Raw genomic sequence first — 23,926 nt, 5'->3', positions numbered from 1 at the left:
TTCAGTATTTAGTTGTTTTATGAATATTTGCAGCGTGTTTATTTAGTTGTTTTGTATTTGCAGAGTGTTTCTGTATTTATTAGTTTTGTGAGTATTTGCAGCATGTTTCTGTATGTGGTTGTGTTCTGAGTATTTTCAGCTTGTTTCTGTATTTGGCTGTGTTGTGAGTATTTGCAGCATGTGTCTGTATTTACAGGTTTCTGTATTTAGTTGTTTTGTGAGTATTTACAGTGTATTTATGTATTTGGTTGTGTTGTGAGTATTTGCAGCATGTTTCTGTATTTAGTAGGGGTGTAACAGTGTACGTATTCATACCGAATAAAAATGGCATTTTGACAGTCTTTGATATGGTATGACAGACTGCTCTATAAACAGAGCCGCTACTGGAATGGTTAAGAAACATGCTGGTATAAACCCAACACAAAAATTGACTCCAGCTGCCACGATCAGCTCCAGTATCTGACCCGTGATGCGCTGCAGACTTGTGCAGAACGGAGCGTGAATGAACAGCACATGCCTCATGTAATTGCTCAATCAGTGTTTCAGCCGTGGAAAGACATCAACAAAACAGTGTTCTGTATTTGGTTGTGTTGTGAGTATTTGCAGCCCATGTGTTGTCAAACTGATTATGTTTTCTTAATTTGCTGGTGCGTTTTCTTTTTCCATGTGTTTTTTTAAGTAGCCGCACGTTGAGCTCTCTCAGCCACAGTAGAACTGTCCTGAGACAGGAGGGCAAAATGACAGAGACAATCATGCAATATCTGTGGCACAACAGTGATGGGTCAATAGTCATGTCTAGCCCATGAGTGAAGGACTGAGGAGCATTAGGACCCAGTGACTCTCTGTGACATTTAATCTTGGATGGTGTCAGAATGCACTTACACTCTTTTTTGGTGCTTCACTGGCTGCAGGTTTAGACACGGCCACGAGAGCTCTGATTGGCTGGAGCAACTCAGGTACAGGCTTGAGCCGTTGCAGCTGTCAAACATGGTTAACTGCCGTGGCCCCTGAGTTAGCATTCAATACTGTTCCCTTAACATCTTGCATGCCCTCTCTGACACTTCATCTCATGTTTTACTGCTCTTCCACCAAAAACATCTGACAGAACTGACAGACAGGAGTCTCTCCGCAAACTTCTCTTTGCCAAACATGGTTGAAGTTTGGACTTCTTGCATGGTTGCAAGCTTGCATGGTTATATACAAATAATAAGGAATCATTACTCCAGTCTTCAGACAGCTCTAGTCTGCTTAGTTTTTCATCCTGATGCAGTAAACTAATTGATTAGTCTATGTCTATTTTAATAACTTTATTAAGTAATTACAAAAGGATAAAGCAAGGACTTATAGAGTGAAACAGTTCATGTCCAACTTGCCTTGGTTCTGGAAATAGCTTTACCTGACAAGGATTTTGAAAATGTCTGTTAACAAAACCAACTTGCCCAAACACAAAATCACAAATATTTATTAAAACAAAAAGGTATTTGCAAAATTGACATGAAGACCCTTTAATGAAAAAATAAAATAATAAATACGTTTTATACACACACACACACACACACACACACACACACAGTGGGCCTTTACTAACACACAAAAAATGCTAATGTGACCACAGCTTTACTTTCTGAACACTTTTGTCAAGTGTCTAGTTTTACTGTAGACAAATATGCATAATCAGGGGGTTTCTAAGATCATTTGGATTCAAATGGAAACAGCTGCTTCTAGGTTGGACTCCCCCTGGTGGTCTGGAGCCCTTCAGTAAGAACAACTTTTGCTGATTAAAGTGAGGTGGGTTAATATTGTGATGTCACGTTCTGTTTGATTTGGTAGTATTGTGGTGTTGTGCCCTTAGCACCACCATAGGGAAGGCTTGACAACCGTTGCTTTGTTTCTTGCTGCAGTGTATTATTATTAATATTATAATTTTTCTTTCTTTCCTGCAGTTCTGGATCTGTAGAGACTGTAAACTTCCGGATGCAGACAGACTCTCTGGTCAGTTTAGCAGCTGACTGCCCCGGTATGATGAAAGATAATGGCAGTGTAGTCTGAGATGAAAGCTCTTTGTGTTTGGTTTCAATGCAATCTGGCAAGATGAATAAGTCAAAATAATAAGAGAAATAACTTGTTGAGGTTTACAGCTAAAAGTGAGCGAAGGAGATTTGGGTTCTAAAACACATCCGCCAGGACCAAATCTGAGGTTAAAAGCTTTGGTTTGTTTATCTCAAAACTAAACATTTCTTGATTATTGTTCATCATAAATTATACTTGTGGAGATTTGCTCAATATACAAGCCACGTATAAAGAGATAGTTCACCCCAAACATAAAATGCTACTATTTACCCAACCACAAGTTGTTCCAGGCATGTATGAATTCCTTTTTCTTTTTTACTTTTAAGAATATTAAGGGAACTCTTTTTACCTTAATGGGTACCAGGAACTGATTGGTTACCCATATTCTTCAAAATATCTACTTTTATGTTCAGCAGAAAAAAGAAACGTATACAGGTTTAGAACAACTTGGTTTAAAACACCCAATGACAAGTGCCAATAAATAAATAAAAATGAAACAATACACCTTTAACTGCAAAACCATGGGCAGTCCTTGTAATTTTCTTCCCTTTATTTTTTATAGACAAAAATGTCTGAAAAGTTTATCCTTATGTTTGTTTGTTAATTTTGCACCCTAAATGCTCAAACTCCTTAATGAGTGCCTCTTCACAACAAATCTGATTCTGAAGCAAGCTGATGTGTTTTGTTGACAGACAATAATCATCACAAATCCAGTTTTTTTTTTTAACACCTGGTGTCTAGCTCAGCGGTGGGCTGCTTGACTGCAGACGGCACTGTCACCACTGCAAAAGTGAGATGACATTTTCAAAGCTGTGTGTTTGTTACTGGCCTCCTTCCACTGGCCTCATTAGTGAGACCTTGCCTCCAGGTTCCATACAGGTTTCTGAGGTCATGAATGGGGGTTTCTTCAGCTACGGCCACTTTTACTGTATGTCCCTAGAGTAGATGTTTATTAAAACTACAATTTTTATCTTATGTTTTGATATGTGGAGATCATGCGGAAACTTTTCTTATGCCTTCATTTATTTTCCCATCTTAAAATATCCATCATAAAAAAAATATGAAATACTGTGGGGGGTTCAGTGTATTTTTGAAGGCTTGATTGTGTTTATGGGGTGCAGTTTAACAAGTGTTAATGGCCAGGCTCAGGCGGATCTGTTTGCGACTCGAGTGACTGCACTGTCCTCTCTGGTTCTCTCTGACTCATGGTGTGGAGACCGCCTGCTCAACCCAGCTAACTGCCCATTTGGTACAGTTCTGGATTTCCTGTAGGCCTGTCTATATGCAGGGTTGAACCACTCCACCCTAGAACCACTACACATTTCCTCGGCAGTGCGCTGAGGCCGAGGCCTCCAGCCAGAGAAGCTTATGCTAAGTGGTGGATCAGGATGCTATTCCATAGCCTCGAATCCTCTGATCTCCCCTCTTCTTTTTTGAGGGGGAGTCGTGGCCTAATGGTTAGAGAGTCGGACTCCCAATCGAAGGGTCTTAGGTGCCCTTGAGCAAGGCATCGAACCCCCAACTGCTCCCCGGGCGCCGCAGCATAAATGGCTGCCCACTGCTCCGGGTGTGTGTTCACAGTGTGTGTGTGTGTGTGTTCACTGCTCTGTGTGTGTGCACTTCGGATGGGTTAAATGCAGAGCACAAATTCTGAGTATGGGTCACCATACTTGGCTGAATGTAACGTCACTTTCACTTTCGTCACTTTCTTTGGGGGTCAAGGCTGACTCCTCCAGAAGTGGGCCTTCGGGGCGGCGAGCCCCACCTACTTTAGCCACTCCTGGCTCCTTTTTCTCTCACCTTAGTTGTGCTCTTCAACACTAGGCAAGGATTTGCAAGTCTGGAGGCGAGGGCATTCTTGTTCCCATAGCGTTTTCCGACGCAACTCGAGTTCTTGAAGGGGAATGTCCCAGGTACATGTAACCATGGTTCCCCAAAGGGGATGAGACATTGTGTCTCAAGGCCATACTTCTGCCATCCCTGCCAGAGCTTGCTTCATTCCTAGAAGCTGATGCTGGTTTCACCTCACGTGCTTTTATAGCTTCCCAGTCGCTACGTCACCCACCTATGACGTCTTGCCCTTTCATTGGACTGATTACACATGTAATTCAGAGCTCTTCCACACTAGGCAAGTATTTGCAAGTCTGGAGGCGTGGGCATTCTCGTTCCCATAGCATTTTCCGATGCAGCATCTCATTGCCTTTGGGGAACCATTGTAACATATGTAACCTGGGACGTTTTCTCTTCCTCTTCTCTAAAGCAGTGCAGCATGCCTCAGCCCATTTGGTGCCTTTTCCCGAGGGTAATGATGTCACAAACCTGGGAAGTAACTCATTGTAGTTCCTACCAGCCATTTTTGTAGGCATTAAATTAGCAGAATTTTAAAAGATGATATTTCCGTTTGCATTGAACTTTCTGCTTCGTAACTTTGCAGATATTGTTTATGCTCAAACAGCAACATTACACACTAACTAACATTACAAAAAGTGAAATAGCAATGAACCACCCCATAATGGTGTTTATACAAAAATGGCCATGATTTAAGAGAGACTTGTAAGTCTCATCGAATGGGGGAGGCCTGTGTTCCCCTAGGTCCCCCCTGAAAAACCCTTGTATCTTTATCAGCGTACAGTCTGTAATATCTGGATGCACTCTGTTAGATAAGAGTACTTTCTGGTTCAATGTTTTTTGTAGTGATAGGGCCACCAGAACCTGGAAGACAGCACTCAACTGCACTCTCTTGCTCTCTCACACATCAGAGGAGAGGAATATTTCCAGGATGTTCACTGGAGAGGAGCAAGAGGGAAGATGGAGGGCTATCTTTAGACTCTCAATCCTTATGAAAAGGTTTTATTCTCCCTCTCACACTCACTCTTTTTCCCCATCCTGCTCAAAGTGTGTGTGTGTGTGTGTGTGTTAAACCTCAGAAGGCTGTTATCTGTATGCAAATGTTGTTCTTTTCTACGGAAAGGGAGCTGGTTAACAATTCAGATCAGGTTTTAAAGCAGTGCAACTACCAAGAAGCACATTTCAAAGAAAGCTGTGCTGCAGTTTGGGGCTTTCATGTATGTTGCATGGCAGTATTTTAAGAACAATTATTGCATCCTGTTGATACTTGAACCTTGAGATTGTGTTCTACAGTACATACACAGAGCTAATTTGTTCTGCCATCTGACAGGCATTTGAGTGACATTCAGATTAAAAATAACTACTACAAAGATTGATTATAATAAAGTGTTAGTTCTCCCAAAAATTAAAATTAGCCTGTGTTTTAGGCCCTGTATACACGAACGTGGTTATTTTTGAAACCGCAGCTTTTCCTGCACGGTTTGGCCTTTCGTGTTCTGAATTGTTGAAAACCAACACCCGGTAACCCCCATTAAACGGCTTGGAGGGGCCAGGAATTTTTTTTATATAACTCTGATTGGATTTGTCTGAAAGAAGAAAGTCACATAAACCTAAGATGCTCTGAGGGTGAGTAAAACACAGGCTAATTTTGGTGAACCAACCCTTCAAATCTTGCATGCTGTTATTTTTTGTATTTATTTTCCAGTGAAACACAGAAAGATCTCTGAAGAGGTTTTTTTTTTTTTTTTTTTTTTTTTTTTTTTGGTATTTCTTTTATTTATTTTTTCATACAATAACCAAAGCATGGAAATAACAACATGGATGATTTTGTTGTTGTTGTTGTTTTTTTTTTTTTTTTTTTTTTTTTAAATTATTAATTTAAAATTAATAATAATGATAATAATAATATAAAAACGAAATATTCCATGGCTTGATTTAATTATACAACATTTTCAGTTGTTATTAGCATCGTCTTCAGTGCAGTCATAAAAGACTTGCTTGTTGAGGAGACTAGTCAGAGATTGTCAAATAAAATCTCATCAAAGCCTTCCAATTACTGAAAAGGGTAAACAATGGCATGGCAGATAATGTAACCGTTGAAAAAAAGTATTGTGTGTTTATAAGAGTGCCATTACACTCTCCCTGTTTTTCTTCTATAATGTAATTCAAACAAGCTAGGGATTCAACAAGGCTGAAGCACCTGGCAAGACTAGCTCATGATAGTAGATACTTTAAAAAGCTTGTGAAAAGCCCCAGAATTTGTGTTTTCATCCTCTCTATCTGCATGAGGGTGGTTTAATCACTCCTAATCCTGAACTTGTTTCAGATAGTTTTTTTTCTTCAACTCTTTTTATTTTAAAAATTTCTAATTTATGGAGTTATATATTCAAAGCTGTATTTTAACCATTAAATTCCATCCAGAGATTGATTTACTTACACATGAAAAAAAATCTCTCACAAAATTCTCAAACCAAGTGAATTGCAGGTCGGTGCTGTTTGTGGTATGTGCTGGAGATTCACAGCAGTTATTTGACCTGTCAGAAGAGGCTTTGCATCCCTTCAGCAACGTTAGCGAGGTGAAATAAGTGAAGAGCGAGTATTTACATTAGCCTTCATTAAGCTCCCCATGCTACTCAGCAAGCACCTAAAGTAATTAACCCTGAAAAAATGAACCCTTAAACAACAGTATGTTGTGTTGTGTGCTACTTTTGTATTAAATTATGTCTGGGTAATGTTATGCTAATTTATTATAGATTTTTTTTTATGGGTTATGTTACATACGTAATTTTATTTGATGTACTACATCTGGATTATGCAATTTTACTTAATGTGCTACATCCCAGTTTTGTTGTGTGTTATGTCATGTTTGTGTTTTGTTATGTTGTATTATAACTGTAGTTACTTTATGTGCCACACTGTTATGTCTGGGTTGTGTTACATGATGCTATGTTATGTTGTTACTTTACGCTAGGTTGTAATCTACATATGGATTATGTTAGGTTGTTACTTTGTTATGTTTTGTGTTATGTCTGGGTTATGTTATGTTTGTTGTATGTTTTGCCTTTGTTATGGATTGCTGTGTTACGATATGGTTTATTACACTACATTATGTGACTAAATGTGTATTGAACTGCTATTGCATTATGTGTTGCAGTATGTTTATCCAAGACAGCAAACTGTAGGCCTTACAGGTAATTTCATTTACTCAGTCCACTGAAATGGGATATGACAAGGATGTTAACCCAATAAGAATCTGACGTCTGTAATATATGATAAATAATGCAACATCCAGTCTCTAGGTGTAATACTCTAATCCGTTCCATTACAGAAATCTACGTTTAACTTTCATTACCTGTATTTACACTGGGAAGATTACCCTGGTGTTGCATTTGTTCGGACTGCATTTTTTTATGATAGTAATGTTGTAAACTCTACAGCCATTTGTTTTGTTTTTTATTAGTGTTTATTTTTCATAAAATATCCATATGAAAGCCATTCAGCATGTCACTGATCCGTTCTCCTTGGAGAGGAGGAAAACAAAAGGAAATATATTTATTTTATTTTTTTCTAGAAGGAAGTGGGCTACTTTAATGTAATATCCATAAGAAGAAAAAAAAATGTTTAAATCAAATTCTGTATATTTTGCCTGGAGCAGCAGTTTTTAGGTTTCGGGTTCTGCATATCAAAGCAGTGAAGACAGGAATAGGTCTGTCAGGTCAAATTCAGTCGGGATCCTGTCATTAGCCTCTGCCAATCCAGAGTGTATTAATCTCTTTTGACAGAGACAATTCTCAAGTAATTCATACCATCTGTGGTCACTGTATACTATTACTTAATTATCAACATGCAGTACAGCTAATTACCACTTGAGGCAGTGACACGGTCTTGCCATCATTTTGGTAACTGCATATAACCTTCTCAAACCAACTTTTGGCAGTTCATTTCGTCGCTTCTTGCAGTTTTGAAACTTGCATTCTCAGGTGCCAGCCTGTGGTATGGGAACAGATAGCATCTGCTTTTAGTCTTGAAGTCCCTGAAATGGATGATAATTATGTGATGGGGACAGAAAGTACGAAGGTGTTGTCACACTGTAAATATTTTTTTAGATACACAAATACAACCGGAGGGCCAATTTGTCTCACGGCCGGTTGAGTAGAGACAGAACAGACAAATAAAGCGCCAACGGTCTGGCTGCAAAATTATTTTTTTCAGTGACCTGGCCAATGATCCAGTGCAACGTCTGTGGGACTGAACCTGCTGCTGCCACCTTTCTTTATCTGTAACCCTAAAATAAATGTACAATAATGCCTTTTTCTCTTTTTGTCACTTCTCGCTTGGCTTTGGGAGATCAATTTTTGCTTCTTTTATTTTGTTGGTCCTGTTCTTTTATATCTTTTCAGGTCCACTCCAGTCAAAACTGAGATTCATTTAACATCATAAACCATCTGCTTGGGTTCCAGCAGTAATTGATTTACATGGCTCTTGGAACTAAGCCTCTGTGGCTTTTTCATCAATTTGTGAATTTCATTTTAGAGGCCAAATGATCGCAATCTGATTCCATTTTTATTTATCTATTTGGACCATTCCAAATATGACTTTCACTGTATGGCATCAGGATACCGTAATACACACCTTGCAATGAAATGTTTTTATTTATGAGTTGTGCTTCACTTTTAAATGTAATAATCATCTGAAGAAGGGACTCTGAAGGAATCTTGTAGTCTGAGATGATTGAAAATATAAAAATTCAATTCTTTTCGAAATAAATGTAAAATAGAACGTTTAAAACGGAAATCAGTAATTGTATATGGTACAAGTGAATGTAGGCATTAAAACATTATAATATACAGTATGAAAAACAAAAATAATTTTGAGATTGGCTAAAACCTTAATTTATCCTATATTTATATATTATCCTATATCCTATATTTTCTATGCATATCTCTAATAACATAAAACCAAATAAGAATCAAGAATAAGAATTTATCTCACTAAGATCAGCATATCCAACACTTATCAATAGGCCTGAGAAAAGAGATATGTTTTAAATTATGATTTATAGATAAAGAAGATGATAACCTAACAGATTTAGGTAACGAAATCCACGGCTAAGGGACTAGTAGAGAAAACGCTTTATCAACTTTATATTTCAAAAGAGACAATGGGATAGTTAATTGATTATCAGAGGATGATCTAAGAAATCTCTGAGGTGAGTTTGGACAAATAAGGTCTGAGATGAAGACTGGAGCCAGACCATGCAAGGCTTTAAACACTAAAATTAAAACCTTGTACTCAATTCCTAAATTAACTGGTAGCCAGTTAAATCTGTAAATGTGCTAAAATAGGGGTTATATGCTCCCTCTTTTTCGTCCCCATTAAGAAGTGGGATGCAGCATTTTGAACCAGTTGCAAATAAGAAAGGGAAAACTGGTTGACACAAGCATATAAAGCATTAACATAATCAAGCCTTGTTGAGAGGAATAACTGTCTCTAGATCACTAAAAGATAAAAGAGATTTCAGTTTACTTAAACCCCTAAGCTGGAAAAACTAGCTCTTACAACAGAATGTATTTCCTTGTCGAATTTTAACTCTGAATCAAAAACAAGACCCAGATTATTTACGTGAGTATGGATATTTGCTTGCAAGGATCCTAAAATAGAGGACATGCCGTTAACCAAATGAGGGGAGCCAAATAGAATGACTTCAATCTTGTTTTCATTTAACTGGAGAAAATTATCACCCGTCCAGCTTTTGATGTCGTTTACACAAGCAAGGTTTTATTGACATATACAACTGGGTATCATCCTCATAAATGTGATATAGGACCTTGTGAGACTCAATAATGTAATGAAGAGGGTGCATATATAAAGCAAACAAAATCGGGCCTAAAATGGAGCCCTGCAGCACCCCACCAGTAACAGAAGCAGGCAATGAATGAGAATGATCTATCCCCACAGAGAAACTCCTCGCAGTAAATATGATTCAAACCAATCTAAGGCCAAATCACAAATACCATTTTCAGTTTTTAACCTGTTATAAGAATACAATGATCTACTGTATCGAACGCCACACTTAAATCCAACAGTACCAAAACTGCACAATTTCCAGAATCCACAAATAAGTTGTTTACCACTCTAAACAAAGCTGATTCAGTGCTGTGCTTATAACTAAAACCAGACTGAAAAGGATTCAGTATAATTATTTTCAATAAATTAAGGTGATAACTGATTTTAAACAGCTTTCTCCAATACTTTTGATAAGAAAGGCAATTTTGAAATAGGTATATAGTTGTTAAAATCAGCAGGATCCAGATTTGCTTTCTTTAGCAGTGGATGAACCACTGCATGCTTAAAACAGGATGGAACTGAACCTGTCTATAAGGAAATGTTGATAACGGAAATAATATTTGGTGCGACTGCGTCCAACACTTCCTTTAGTAGCATATTTGGTATAACGTCAAGAGAGCAAGTGGTCAATCTTAAACTGGACACTATATTCAACAACTCAGAGTGCGGGATAGGATGGAAATGTAAAAATTTAGCAGGACTCGAAGGTAAATACCAGACCTTCTGTGAAGCGTTAATAATAATCTGAGATTTAATACAAGCAGTTTTGTTTATGAATAAGCTGCAAAACATCTCACACAACACATATTTCTGTGCATTCCTAGTAATATTGTTGTCATCATGCTGTGGACAGTCTCCCGCTGACCCTCAGTCTCATAGAAATAAGCCAATTCCACTTGCAAAGCAAATACTCTTTTTGACTACTGTGATAAAAATCCACAATTATTGCCCATCTTATTAATGCTCATTTTTGTGAATCTGTTTTCCCCACAATGTACCAAATACATCTGTATTCACAAGCTCAGGCTATTCACTGTCCAAGCAGTGTGTGATTGGATTGCACCTCCTTACATGCATGAGGATGGAAAGTGGGCCGCTGCCTGCCTGTGTTAACAGCCAAATGTGCTCTGCACTGCAGGCATGAGCACCTGACAGCCTGCCATTTGATTGCTAATCATTTTCCAGTCTGTGCCTGGTCTTTTTGATTTGCTCTGCACACTGCCTTGGCTAAATTGAATCAATTAAATGCGTGCTTGTATTCCGCGGCCACTTCCAGGAGATCAACTTCTTGATGTAGCAACACAACTAGATTAATTAAATCCAATAAAGAACTTGATTAACAAAAGGAAAATAGCGGAGTAAGGGTCAGGTGGATTTGTGTGTGCGCTTTGTGTCAAGAAAGCAAAAAATATTTTGGAGTGGTTTGTTTCTTGTTGTCTTCGTCTGAAGCACTTGTTGTGTTGCTTTATTATTTTTCATGTGTTCTGGGATTATGAGGGCAATTACAAGAGCCAAATGGTCGTCTATTCACTGAACATGCACACAATCATTTTTTCCACAAGCACCCTCAGGATGTGTATTCCCAGGATAAGCTACTGTAGTGAAGTAGTTATTTACTAGTTTTCAATTAAAACTCACCACTGGGTTACTTCTGTGTGACCACACATTTTCCACTGACACTTATGGTGTATTGCCACAAACTTTGTTGTTAATTAGAGTGCACTTAAGTGGAAGTAAAACCAAAGCAAACTTTATTTTCTTTTTTTAAGAAAGCAGAGCTAATGTGATACCACAGAAATGTAATGATTCATCTAGTTTAGAGTTAAGAACCACTGTTAACATACAATAATAAAGGATCTTTTTCAAAACGTAGTGAATCTTGTAACTTACTTGATTCCTAATAAGGCACACAAGACTCTTTACTCACCACTGATTTCAGTATTTTGTTATCATTTTGCTAAGCTAACACAGCAATAACTGACTTGATTTTGAATGTTTACATGTAGCAAAGTAATAACAACATTCCTCAGATGAGGCATACAAGAGTCTATACCCACCACTGATTTCTGTAGAGTTTGCTGTTAGCATGTTGCTAAGCTAACACCACGATAACTGACTTGATTTGGAAGGTTCTACAAGCAATCTTCTCTGTATGTCATACAAATAGTTTCCATGAAGCACATTAGAGACTTCTCACCACTGATATCAGTAGTTTGTTGTTAGCATGTTGCTAAGCTATAGGAAACAGAAATACTGGATTGAACATTTTTATAATCTTGTTTTCAATTAGTTTACCTTACTTCATCCTCCATCTTAGAAATGCATTATTATTATTATTTTTCAGTTGTCACAGTTTGGGTTTGCTAACATGCAAACCATATATGTGATTTGCCATTAGAATTTTACTAAATAAAGTATAAATAAAGCCTATAGTGCCCTAAAATGCTGTCTATATAGTGTGCTTTTTAGATTTTGGAACAGTGCTAGAGAGCTTCTAAATCTCTGTATTTATGGCTGATTTCATTTCATTTCATTTCCTTTTTTTTTTTTTTTTTTATAATAGTAGTAAAAAAATAATTAAATACAGACTGTGTTTTCTGCCAGGGAAGGAGAGGCCATCTGTGAGATCCAATAAATACAATTAAAAACTGACACGAATGTTTGCCCTCATTTCAGAAATTTGTAACTTTCTCTAATGTACTTTCTTGCTACTGATTATTTCAATATCTTTCAATCTTTTTTAAAGGTTTTAAAATTGCACTGCATTGCATACAAAAACTCATTTACCTTTTTTTGCAGGTTTTTTGAGCACAGGAGACCAGGCAGCCAAGGGAAACTATGGACTTCTTGATCAAATCCAGGCCCTGCGCTGGACGAGTGAAAACATTGCATTCTTTGGGGGTGACCCTTTACGCATTACAGTTTTTGGGTCTGGTGCTGGAGCCTCATGTGTCAACCTGCTGACTCTTTCCCATTATTCTGAAGGTAACCGTTGGAGCAATTCAACCAAAGGTACAATGCAGAGGTTTTAACTTTTGAAAGTTTTTGTCTGCATGCTATAGCTGAATGTTTTATGGGCTTTTTTGTGTTGTTTTGCACTACCTGCATTTGCATTTGAAAATCAAATTGCACCTTTAGTTATGAAAAACCTGTGACATTTATTCAGAATATTACAGAAACATGTAACAAAAAAACTGCACTGATCACTAGGCTATATACCAAATGTTCATAATATATCTTTGCAACTAATTTGCTGGCTGAATAAATAAATAAATATTTATATTAAATTATGATTTTAATGCACATTTTTGGCCTTAAAGGTTTTATGATTTTACAAAAACCCAAAGAGGTCAATATTGCAGCTACATACAGGTGCTGATCATATAATTAGAAGAATATCATCTTAATTTATTTCACTAATTCCATTCAAAAAGTGAAACTTGTATATTATATTCATTCATTACACACAGACTGATATATTTCAAATGTTTATTTCTTTAATTTTGATGATTATAACTGACAACTAAGGAAAATCCCAAATTTGTATGTCAGAAAATTAGAATATAACTTAAGACCAATACAAAGAAAGGATTTTTAGAAATCTTGGCCAACTAAAAAGTATGAGCATGTACCAGCATGTATTAAACAAAGCAAAGCTATCCAAAGTGCTGAACAATGTAAAACAAAATTAAAAGAGAGAAGCTGCATTTTGTACCAACTGGAGGCGTGAAAGCGATGACTGAGTAAGACCTGAGTACAGTGAATTACAATAATCTAAACGAGAAGTAATAAAAGCATGAATAAACTTTTCCAAATCCTGAAAAGACAAAAACAGTTTAAGTTTGGAGATGACCCGTAATTGGTAAATTGGTTTCTCACGAAATAATTAATTATGAATCTATAATAATGCCCAGGTTTCTAACCTGTGAGGAAATGGAGGGGAAGTAATTGTCCAGCTCCTTAATAATATCCTTTCTTATTTTGGGGGGACAAAAACTATAATTTCTGTTTTGTTCTCATTGAGAAAGTTATGTGATAAACATTTTTTTTATATCTGAGATACATTCCAGCAGTGATTGAATGGAATCACCAGCTTTTAGCGGGAAGTATAAATGTGTATCATCAGCATATGAATGAAAAGAAACATTGTGCTTCCTGATAATATACCCCAAAGGGTGCATATATAAGTTAAAAAGAAGCGGTCCCAGAATAGAGCCCTGAGGTACTCCACTAATAATTGGGCAAATGAAAACTTGCCTACCTCTACAGAAAAATACCTATCTTTGAGATATGAGCTGAACCATTGTAAGGCTGTGCCCCTGATACCGATCAGATGTTCTAAATGGCAAATAAGAACATTATGATCCATTGTATTAAAGGCAGCTGTAAGATCCAGTAGAATCAGTACTGCATTTTTACCAGTATCAACTGCCACCAAAATATCATTGAACACTTTAAGCAAAGCAGACTCCATACTGTGATAAGTAGTGAAACCAGATTGAAAAGGTTCTAATAAATAGGCTGTATTTAAGAATGTGATCAGCTGTAACTGCACAACTTTTTCCAAAAGCTTTAACAAAAATGATAACTTTGAGACAGGCAGAAAATTGTTAAAGCAACTTTCATCCAAACTTTGAAAACATTGTTTCTTAAGCAAAGGGTGAACATCCGCATGCTGAAAGCAGTTCGAAACCACACCAGTGTCCAAAGATGAGTTAATCAACACTTGGACACTGGGGCCAATTACTGGAAAATCTGCTTTTATGATCAGGGAAGGAACAACATCCAGTGAGGAGTTAGTAGACTTAATATTGTTAACGAGATTCGAAAGTTCTATTAAAGAGACATGTTGAAAATAGCAAGTTCAAAGACAGGTCTGAGAGCTGTGAAGTAAAAGATAAGTGAATGGCACTCACTTTGTTAACAAAAAAATGCCAGAATTTTCTCACAGAGCCCTGCTGATGGCTCCCTAGAGAACTGGGATTTCGGATTAATAACTGAATCTATTTGTGAAGAATAACACCCTAGGTCTATGACAGTGTGCGGTAATCAGTTCTGAAAAAAATATTTTGATCTTGCTGACTTAGCAGTGCTCTGAAACTTAACCAGACAATCTTTAAAAATCTCAAGAGACACAGTAAGATGATCATGCTTCCATCTCCTCTCTGCTTTACAGCACTCCTGTCTAATAGAGCGAGCGTTGTCGTCCAACCAATAATAAGATTTTATCTTAGGCTGTTTCATTTTAAAAGGAACAATATAATCTAAGATATTAGAACAAACTGTATAAAACAGAGAAATCAAATCATCAGGCCCATAGGATGCATTTGCAGTATGTAAGATAGAATTTTCAACAGCATTAGCTAGATAGTCTTCATCATCAACATAAAAATTAAAAGAAATAAACATTTTAAATATATCAGTCTGTGTGTAATGAATTAATATAATATACAAGTTTCACTTTTTGAATGGAATTAGCGAAATAAATAAACTTTTTGATGATAGTCTAATTATATGACCAATACCTGATAGATAGATAGATAGATAGATAGATAGATAGATAGATAGATAGATAGATAGATAGATAGATAGATAGATAGATTGATTGATTGATTGATTGATTGATTGATTTGTTGAGTCCATATACATCACCTGGCAGGCAAATGCAGCATTCACCTTCCATTAGCACAAAAAGGGTCAATACATTACTTCCATGTTGAGTCTATCTGCTTGGAAGAGTGCTTTGTGAAGAGGTCTTCTGGCAGGGACCTGCTTAAAAGGGATAGTTCACCCAAAAATCTAAATAATGTCATTAATAACTCACACTCATGTCATTCGGAACACAGTTTAAGATATTTTAGATTTATTCCGAGAGCTCTCAGTCCCTCCATTGAAACTGTGTGCATGGTATACTGTCCATGTCCAGAAAGGTAAGAAAACATCATCAAAGTAGTCCATGTGACATTAGAAGGTCAGTTAGAACTTTTTGAATCATCGAAAATACATTTTGGTCCAAAAATAGCAAAAACTATGATTTTATTCAGCAGTGTCTTCTCTTCTGTGTCTGTTTTGAGATTCAAAACAAAGCAGTTTGTGATATCCGGTTTGCGAACGAATCATTCGATGTAACCGGATCTTTTTGAACCAGTTCACCAAATCGAACTGAATCGTTTTAAACTGTTCGCATCTCCAATACGCATTAATCCACAAATGACTTAAGCTGTTAACTTTTTTAATGTGGCTGACACTCCCTCTGAGTTCAAACAAACCAATATCCCGGAGTAATTCATTTACTCAAACAGTACACTGACTGAACTGCTGTGAATAGAGAACTGAAGATGAACACCGAGCCGAGCCTGTATACCATTCACACAGCTTCAGTGGAGGGACTGAGAGCTCTCGGACTAAATCTAAAATATCTTATTAACTGAGATTAATATTAATTAACTAATAACTTTGTTCAGAAGATAAACGGAGGTCTCACAAGTTTGGAATGACATGAGGGTGAGTTATTAATGACATAATTTAGATTTGTTGGGTGAACTAACCCTTTAAGGTTGTCACTATCATTCAAATGAACCCAGAGACACCCTTGGAAGAGACTTTAGTGTGATGTGATTGCTTTGCCCTGAAGCAAACCATGCACTTTTTTATATATATTTTCCTTTTATTTTTACATTTTAGTAGTATATTATTCATTCACAAATATATTCATCTCTTCATACAAAATTGTCACCATTTTGTTGAATTGCGAACTGAAAAATCCCCTTATCTCAGTTTCATTTCCATGTGTGCTTTTATAGTTTCTTTCTCTTTTAGTAAGAACATGTTTTTACTCGTAAATGCACTGCTAAGACTGAGATCCCCGGGGTTGTCATGGTAACAAAGTAACTAAATTTTCCTCTCTCTGTCTGTTTCTCTCTCTTTCACACACACACATGTACACACACTTTCTCTTCTGCTCATTCGCTTGCTTTTTGTCTTGATGTTTGTGCATGATATCTGCTTTTCTTCAATGGTGTGGGTCAATTGTCTTGAGGTCCATATGTGAAAGGGGTTTACAGAGTGCAAACAGCTAATTATGATTAATGGGCTGTAATACAATTCAAGAAATAGATTTAAAGTCACATTTCCCCCTAAAATTACATGAAAAAATGAAATATTGATCAGTCTGTGTATAATTCAAGTTCATCAGCATTCGTATGTTGACTTGCATGACCTCTTTTCCCAAACCATTTAAGATTTGCATGAAAACAGCTAAACAGAGATGTGTTAATTTGCTCCAGTTGCAAAGTGAAAAGCACTGTGTAAATAGCCTATGGTGGGGTCCAAAGGTCTGAGCGCAAATTGAGAATCTGTGCACTATTTTTATGGCCATGTAAAAAAAAAAAATTCTCACAAAAATGTTATTCCCCTGATATACTTTATAATAAAAATGTATGATAGTGCCCCATATGCCATTTCCAATATTTTATATTTACATTTAATTTACATTTAATAATGTAGCAGACGCTTTTATCCAAAACAATTATCTGAACAATAGAAGCAGTCAGGTCAACAAGAGAGCAACAACAGTATACAAGCGCCATGACAAGTCTCAGTTAGTCTAGTATAGAACGCATTTTTTTTTTTTGGCTCATTGAAGACAAATCTCGCTGCTGCATTCTGGATCAATTGCAGAGGCTTGACAGTACATGCAGGAAGGCCCACCAGGAGAGCATTACAATAGTCTAGTCTTGAGAGAACAAGAGCTTGGACAAAAAGTTGGGTGGCTTGCTCTGACAGGAAGGGTCTAATCTTCCTAATGTTGTATAAGGCAAACCTGCAGGACCCACAGGACCTTTCATGCAGTGTGTAATGTAGCAGCATGTGAATGTAAACATGCAAAGTTGTAAAGCTGAAAGTGCACTGTAAATAACGTTACTGTTTCCCAAAATAAATAATAGACTCTGTCTAATTTTTTGACTTTGCATGCATGTAATACTATTGAAGGAGACTCTCAAAACAATAAAAAGTGAAAAAAGTGAATGTAAATAAAATATTGAATATAAAATGCAATATAAGGAACCGTAAAATTGGCATAATAGGGGCACTTTAATAAATAGAAGCAAATGGTCTCTAATGTTCTCAGATGTGTGGACCATACTAGCATGCAGCGGTGGTTCGTTGTTTGTGATTCTGTCTTGTTTGTCCTATACAGGTCTTTTCCAAAGGGCCATAGCCCAAAGTGGCACAGCCTTGTCCAGCTGGGCTGTCAGCTTTCAGCCGGCCAAGTATGCCCGCATGCTGGCCAAAAAGGTGGGGTGCAACCTCAAAGATACAGTGGAGATGGTGGAGTGCCTACAGAAAAAACACTACAAAGAACTAGTGGAGCAGGACATCCAGCCTGCTCGTTACCATATAGCCTTCGGACCTGTCATTGATGGTGATGTGATCCCCGACGACCCTCAGATCCTTATGGAACAAGGGGAATTCCTCAACTACGACATCATGCTGGGCGTCAACCAAGGCGAGGGGCTAAAGTTTGTGGAACTCATTGTAGACAACGAGAACGGAGTTCAAGCCAACGATTTTGACTATGCCGTGTCAAGTTTTGTGGATGATTTATATGGTTACCCCGAGGGGAAGGACATCTTGCGGGAGACCATTAAGTTTATGTACACTGACTGGGCTGACCGCCACAACCCGGAGACCAGAAGAAAGACCCTGCTGGCACTCTTCACAGATCATCAGTGGGTGGCACCAGCAGTGGCAACAGCAGACCTTCACTCCAGCTTTGGCTCGCCTACTTATTTCTATGCCTTCTACCATCACTGCCAGACGGAGCAGGTGCCACCCTGGGCTGATGCGGCACATGGTGATGAGATCCCATATGTGTTTGGGCTGCCCATGATTGGTCCAACTGAGCTTTTCCCTTGCAACTTTTCCAAAAATGATGTGATGCTTAGTGCAGTGGTAATGACCTACTGGACCAATTTTGCCAAGACTGGGTAAGTCTCTAGGCAACAGAGCATAAGTTCTAATCAATGAGCCATAATACAATACAATACAGCCATAAATTAGGATTCAGCATTTATTTGGAATATGACTTTGTTTTTGTTGTAGGAACACCAACTTATTACCATCCAATTTATTACCATCCAATACCCAGTTGTTGCCAGGAGACACTGATATAGGGTTTCTAAGGTTTAATCATTGCTTAATTGTCTGTTAATGCATTCTCACTCTCAAATACTTGTTAAAATTCCCAAGGTTATGCCACATTAAATTTGTGCAACTGCTTTTTATGCAACAGAAATTTTGTTTGCTTCAATTTAGGTGTAATGCAGTGAATAAAGTAATGCCGAAGATCACTTAGAGTGAGTTTAGTGTTTATTCGACATTGCTGCCTAGACATGTCATCTCACGGGAGAACAATAAATCAATTTGTGTACAAATGTGTAATGTATTCTCTCAGACTAATTCTCGTTAATTAAAAAAAATCAGGTGCAGTTGTCAGGAGACCCTAATGAGCACTAAGATAATATTAAGGGTCTCTAGGCACTCCAATAAGGCTTGTCTTTAATGTTTTGTGTGATATTTATCCTATGACGTTTTTGATTTTGGAGTACCCATGTGCAGTTCTACGAGAGGAATTTTAGAAATTGTCTTTTATGTAAAAAGTACTGAAATTTTACTTTTACCTTCCAGTGACCCCAACCAGCCAGTTCCACAAGACACCAAGTTCATCCACACCAAGCCCAACCGTTTTGAGGAAGTGGCCTGGACACGTTATAACCAAAAGGACCAACTATACTTGCACATCGGCTTGAAGCCCCGTGTCAAGGAACATTACCGTGCCAATAAGGTCAACTTATGGCTGGAGCTGGTGCCTCATCTCCACAGCCTCAATGAGGTCACCCAGATCATTTCCACTACCACTAAGTTGCCTCCACCCGAGGTCACTCCCCGTACACCAAAGAAGATCCCAGTCAACACCAAGAGGCCCTATCCTACACCGTTTCCGACTGAAACACTGAACCAGAATCAGAACCAACCCTTCCTAGAGAATCAGCGGGATTACTCCACTGAACTAAGCGTCACCATCGCCGTTGGTGCCTCGTTGCTCTTCCTTAACATATTGGCATTTGCTGCACTCTACTACAAGAAGGATAAGCGAAGGCACGACGTACACCGGCGTTGCAGCCCACAGAGGACCACAGCCAATGAGCTGCCGCATACACAAGAAGAGGAGATCATGTCTCTACAAATGAAACACAGCGACTTGGAGCGCGAGTGCCGGGAGGCCATGCACCCAAATGAGATGGTCATGAGAACTACCTGCCCGCCTGATTACACACTCGCCATGCGCCGTTCACCGGACGACATCCCTCTCATGACCCCGAACACCATCACCATGATACCCAATAGCATGCCAGGCCTCACCTCCTTACACCCCTTTAACAGTTACCCCAGTGGACAGAATAACACCCTGCCCCATCCACACCCTCATTCACACTCAACCACTAGAGTATAGCCACACACACATGTTCTCACACACAAACATACACACACATATACACTCCCACTGATGTGGAGTATGAGTGTGACAATGAAAAGAGGCGATGACACTGGGTTGAGGAATATTTTTTCTCCCGGTGCTCAGAGGAACAGGACATAACAATGCTGATTTTTGTTCCTTGAGAGCAATACCATCAATTTATATTAGAAAAACGATAAACAAAAAGACAAAAAACTCTTTCTGATGTAATGAAAAACAAACAGAGATGATTTTTTTACCCTTATATTGTGACAAAACCAGGGCCATATCCTGGGAACATCTATCAGTCTGGGATTCTTTGAGGAATGGTTTGATTCAGTTATCCGAAGAGGAAAAAAAGGAAGAACAGATGAGATGATGTGTGGGAGGCCCTTTGTAAACAAAAGGAAACATATTGTTTTCCTGGGGCAATGGATTGTAGATTACTCTCTTCAGAGCAGACGGGAGATGCTGTTTACCTAATTTAGGCATGTGTTCTACTTCTGGTGGAGAATGTGGAATACTACAGGAAAATGAAGAGAATGAAAAATCCTCAAGAATATGCACAATAGAGACATTCACTGAATGTCTTTGAATTCTTTATGTCATTTTATTTTTTGGGGGAACAATTTTATTGTATAGGACATATTTACATATCTAGATGTGCACACAAAGCACCCGTGCTCTTTAAGCCCTAGCTGAGGCATTGATACTGAGGAATCTGCCTCAAGAGCATAGTGGGGAATTTATTGGCTTCCTGGCAGATACAGTTTCATCACACAAGTGCTGTCTATACTGAAACTGGTCGACTCAAAGGGAGGCTGGATATTTTTAGCACGACGCGCATGACAATTTATCTGCTTGGTGGCTGTTCTGCTGATTAATTCATTATTTAAAACAACAACAAAAAATCTTTTTCTTCCCCATTTGGATTTGTTTAAAGGAAATACTGCTCTGATTGGCTCACGGGAGGAATTGGAAGCTGACAAGGGCGGACACGTTGGGTTCTAAAGATGTTTATGGGAAGGGGTGGGGATATGCTAACTAGATTGCGTTCACAAATAGCTTGAGTGAACCAGGTTATAAAGACTAGTTTTGTACATGTATGTTGTTAAAACTTTTTAATATTGGTGAATCACTTGTTGTTTGAGCCCCCATGTGTGGGACATTATTGTACTTTTTGATTTGGTCATTGGTCTCAGTTATAAAACATTGATTTATTTGATTCATTTATTTTTTTTTGTTAATTTTTGCTAATAGTCAAACCACCCTACCTTAGAAAAGTTCTTACCTGTAATGTTTGATTCTCATTTCTTTGTTTTTGGTGCTTTATGAGGAAGTCCCCCACGCAGCTTTGAACAACCAGTGACCAACGCATATTTTGTACGACTTGGAGACTTGCGTTGGTATCCTCTCATCCAGAACTTTCTGATTCTCCTGAATGATCATCACAAATGAATCCCACACTGGAGACAGGAGAGCCCCTGATGAAAGAGTGTATTAGGGGGCTTCTGAAGTTACGAAGCCCTTGATCATACCACTTAAAGCTTGCTATAGAAAGAAAGAGAAAGACAAATGGACAAAGTGAAAGAGAACATTTTGTCATTTCTTACCCAGAGATAAGTGCTCAAAGTCAGTAGCCTCACTGCTAAAAGCCAGTTTCACCTGCAAATCTCTCAGTAATTGCTGGTTTTATCCATCCTCGATTGTTTTACTTTTTTCATCCTACATGCTAATGATCGACACAGTGAATCTCAGGCTAAAGTCTAGAGGACCCCTGATGAGACAGTTCATTACTGGGCCTACTGATCTGAAGAGGCCATTGAAGTTAGCTAGAGGAAGAGAATCGAGAAACGATAATGATTAATTTTCTCAGAACCTTGTTGATTATGTACTACATGGCAAAAAGTTAACGGATGCTAACTCTTTGTTCTCTTTCTGTGAGTACTAGTCACTTCAGGTTAACAATTTAAATTTCTTGTGAATCCTTTTTAAATCCTGGAAATTTGATTGAACACAAACACCACAGAAAGGTAAACTTCTACATAAAGATCTATTTTTTTTTTCTCAGCGTGTACCGAACAATTATAGAAAAACAGCTATAGACTGCTAATGTGGTTCTCCCAGATCAGAGGTCCTCCTCTTTGCTTTTGTGCGCACTCTTTCGGTCAACAACCCTTATGCTACTGCTATTTCCTAAATAAATAGTAAAAGCAACCCTTAATTTCTTGTTTTTTTTGTTTTTGTTTTTTTTTATACTGTAGCTCTGTGCTTACGTCCTAGCTAGCCTTTACCATGCAAGTATATATTGACGTTGTTTATTTCAAAAATACTGCTCCGCACAGCTGAACATTAAAGATAAAATGTGTTCTGATTGGCTGTGACTGCTTTCAGATAACAGAATTACTTGGTTAGAATATGGAGTAACGACCAATGGGAAAGACATTAGAATCCATTTTATTAGCAGTACTGCCTTTCACATCTCACGGTAATTAAACATTGAGGTAAAACATAGGCTTTTGGGAGTGTATACTTGAGACCATGAATAGCTAGTGGCGAGGTTCTAATGAGGGACTAGGATAGCCAAGGAAGGGAACAAGATTGAAAGAATCATGCTGCTCTCCTTCTGATCAGCAAACTCGTGACACACATTGTCCCCAACAACATGTTCCCATTCAGAACACCATCTCCTGTGGGCTTTTCCTCTCTGTTCTGCCTTCACCTGTGACAACTCTACTCAGTACAAACGGGCCAGAAAGAGCATCGCTGCTCTGTTTTTCAGTCCCCATCTGCAGGTATGCATATACAAAGTCAGTCTGCCCGATTGTCCCCTGCAAAGGAAGCTCCTTTGAACAATATTAAAATTTAATGAACCATACATTGGTGGGGCGCTCAGAAGATTCATTTTGTGCATGCACATGTACCAAGGAGAGAGATGGGATTCATATGTAATTGGGAAGATCTCTACAGCTCAGTTTGTTTTTTCACACATATGCACATATACTCACATGCCAGGATAAGCCTTGTAACTGAATGTAATACAAGACTGAGGGCCATTTTCTTACAAACAGCAAACTTCATTATGTGTTTATTTTCTACTGGCTGACCTTGAAAGAACTTCAAAATGGCTGCTGAGAACTACAGAGGGGTGTTGTGATATTTGTCATTTTGTCTTTCTTTCTGGTTCAATAGGATTTAATCTTCTGGAGCACAATAAATGATTTTATCAAGCTCAACTTACATCGGTCTTTCTTTACCACTGGTTTGCCAAAAGGGTTTTATGATATACAGAATTTTGCCACTCGACATGTCAACACTCAAATCTGACGTCTTGGGTTAATTGTGATTCTTATGTCTGTTATTATTCAGGTAAATTGCTGTGAACAAACTAACTTGCTTCGTAATATTCTCATCAAACAGTTGATCCGCCATGCCATTAGTTGACTGGAAGGAGAAATCCTTTATGCTAACATCCATTGTGCAGCTTAACATGTTCAAATGCTTGCATAGCATGCAGTGCCATTTATTTGCACACACTGTCTATTTTATTTTAATGCTTTAACTCGTGTTTTAAAGTAAACCTTGCAAACATACCAAATAAACTGAGGTGAAAGCAGTTTAAACTGATCAGTTCACCATCTT

At 38.0% G+C, this 23,926-nt stretch overlaps 1 protein-coding gene across 1 annotated transcript in view; it reads left to right on the top strand.

The window, feature by feature from the left end:
- LOC128022445 (neuroligin-1-like) overlaps positions 1 to 23,520 on the top strand; it is a 124,230-nt gene extending 100,710 nt beyond the window's left edge. The window contains exons 3-5 of the mRNA XM_052610037.1: positions 12,565 to 12,777; positions 17,966 to 18,755; positions 19,456 to 23,520. Of these exons, the coding sequence (XP_052465997.1) occupies positions 12,565 to 12,777; positions 17,966 to 18,755; positions 19,456 to 20,281 (1,829 nt within the window). The 3' untranslated portion in view covers positions 20,282 to 23,520. The remainder of the gene's footprint in view (positions 1 to 12,564; positions 12,778 to 17,965; positions 18,756 to 19,455) is intronic.
- The last annotated feature ends 406 nt before the right edge of the window (positions 23,521 to 23,926 follow it).

The sequence above is a fragment of the Carassius gibelio genome, chromosome A11, assembly GCF_023724105.1.
Source record: "Carassius gibelio isolate Cgi1373 ecotype wild population from Czech Republic chromosome A11, carGib1.2-hapl.c, whole genome shotgun sequence".
Classification (NCBI taxonomy): Eukaryota; Metazoa; Chordata; class Actinopteri; order Cypriniformes; family Cyprinidae; genus Carassius; species Carassius gibelio.
The sequence above is the reverse complement of the archived record's forward strand: the minus strand, read 5'-3'. Positions and strand labels throughout refer to the sequence as shown.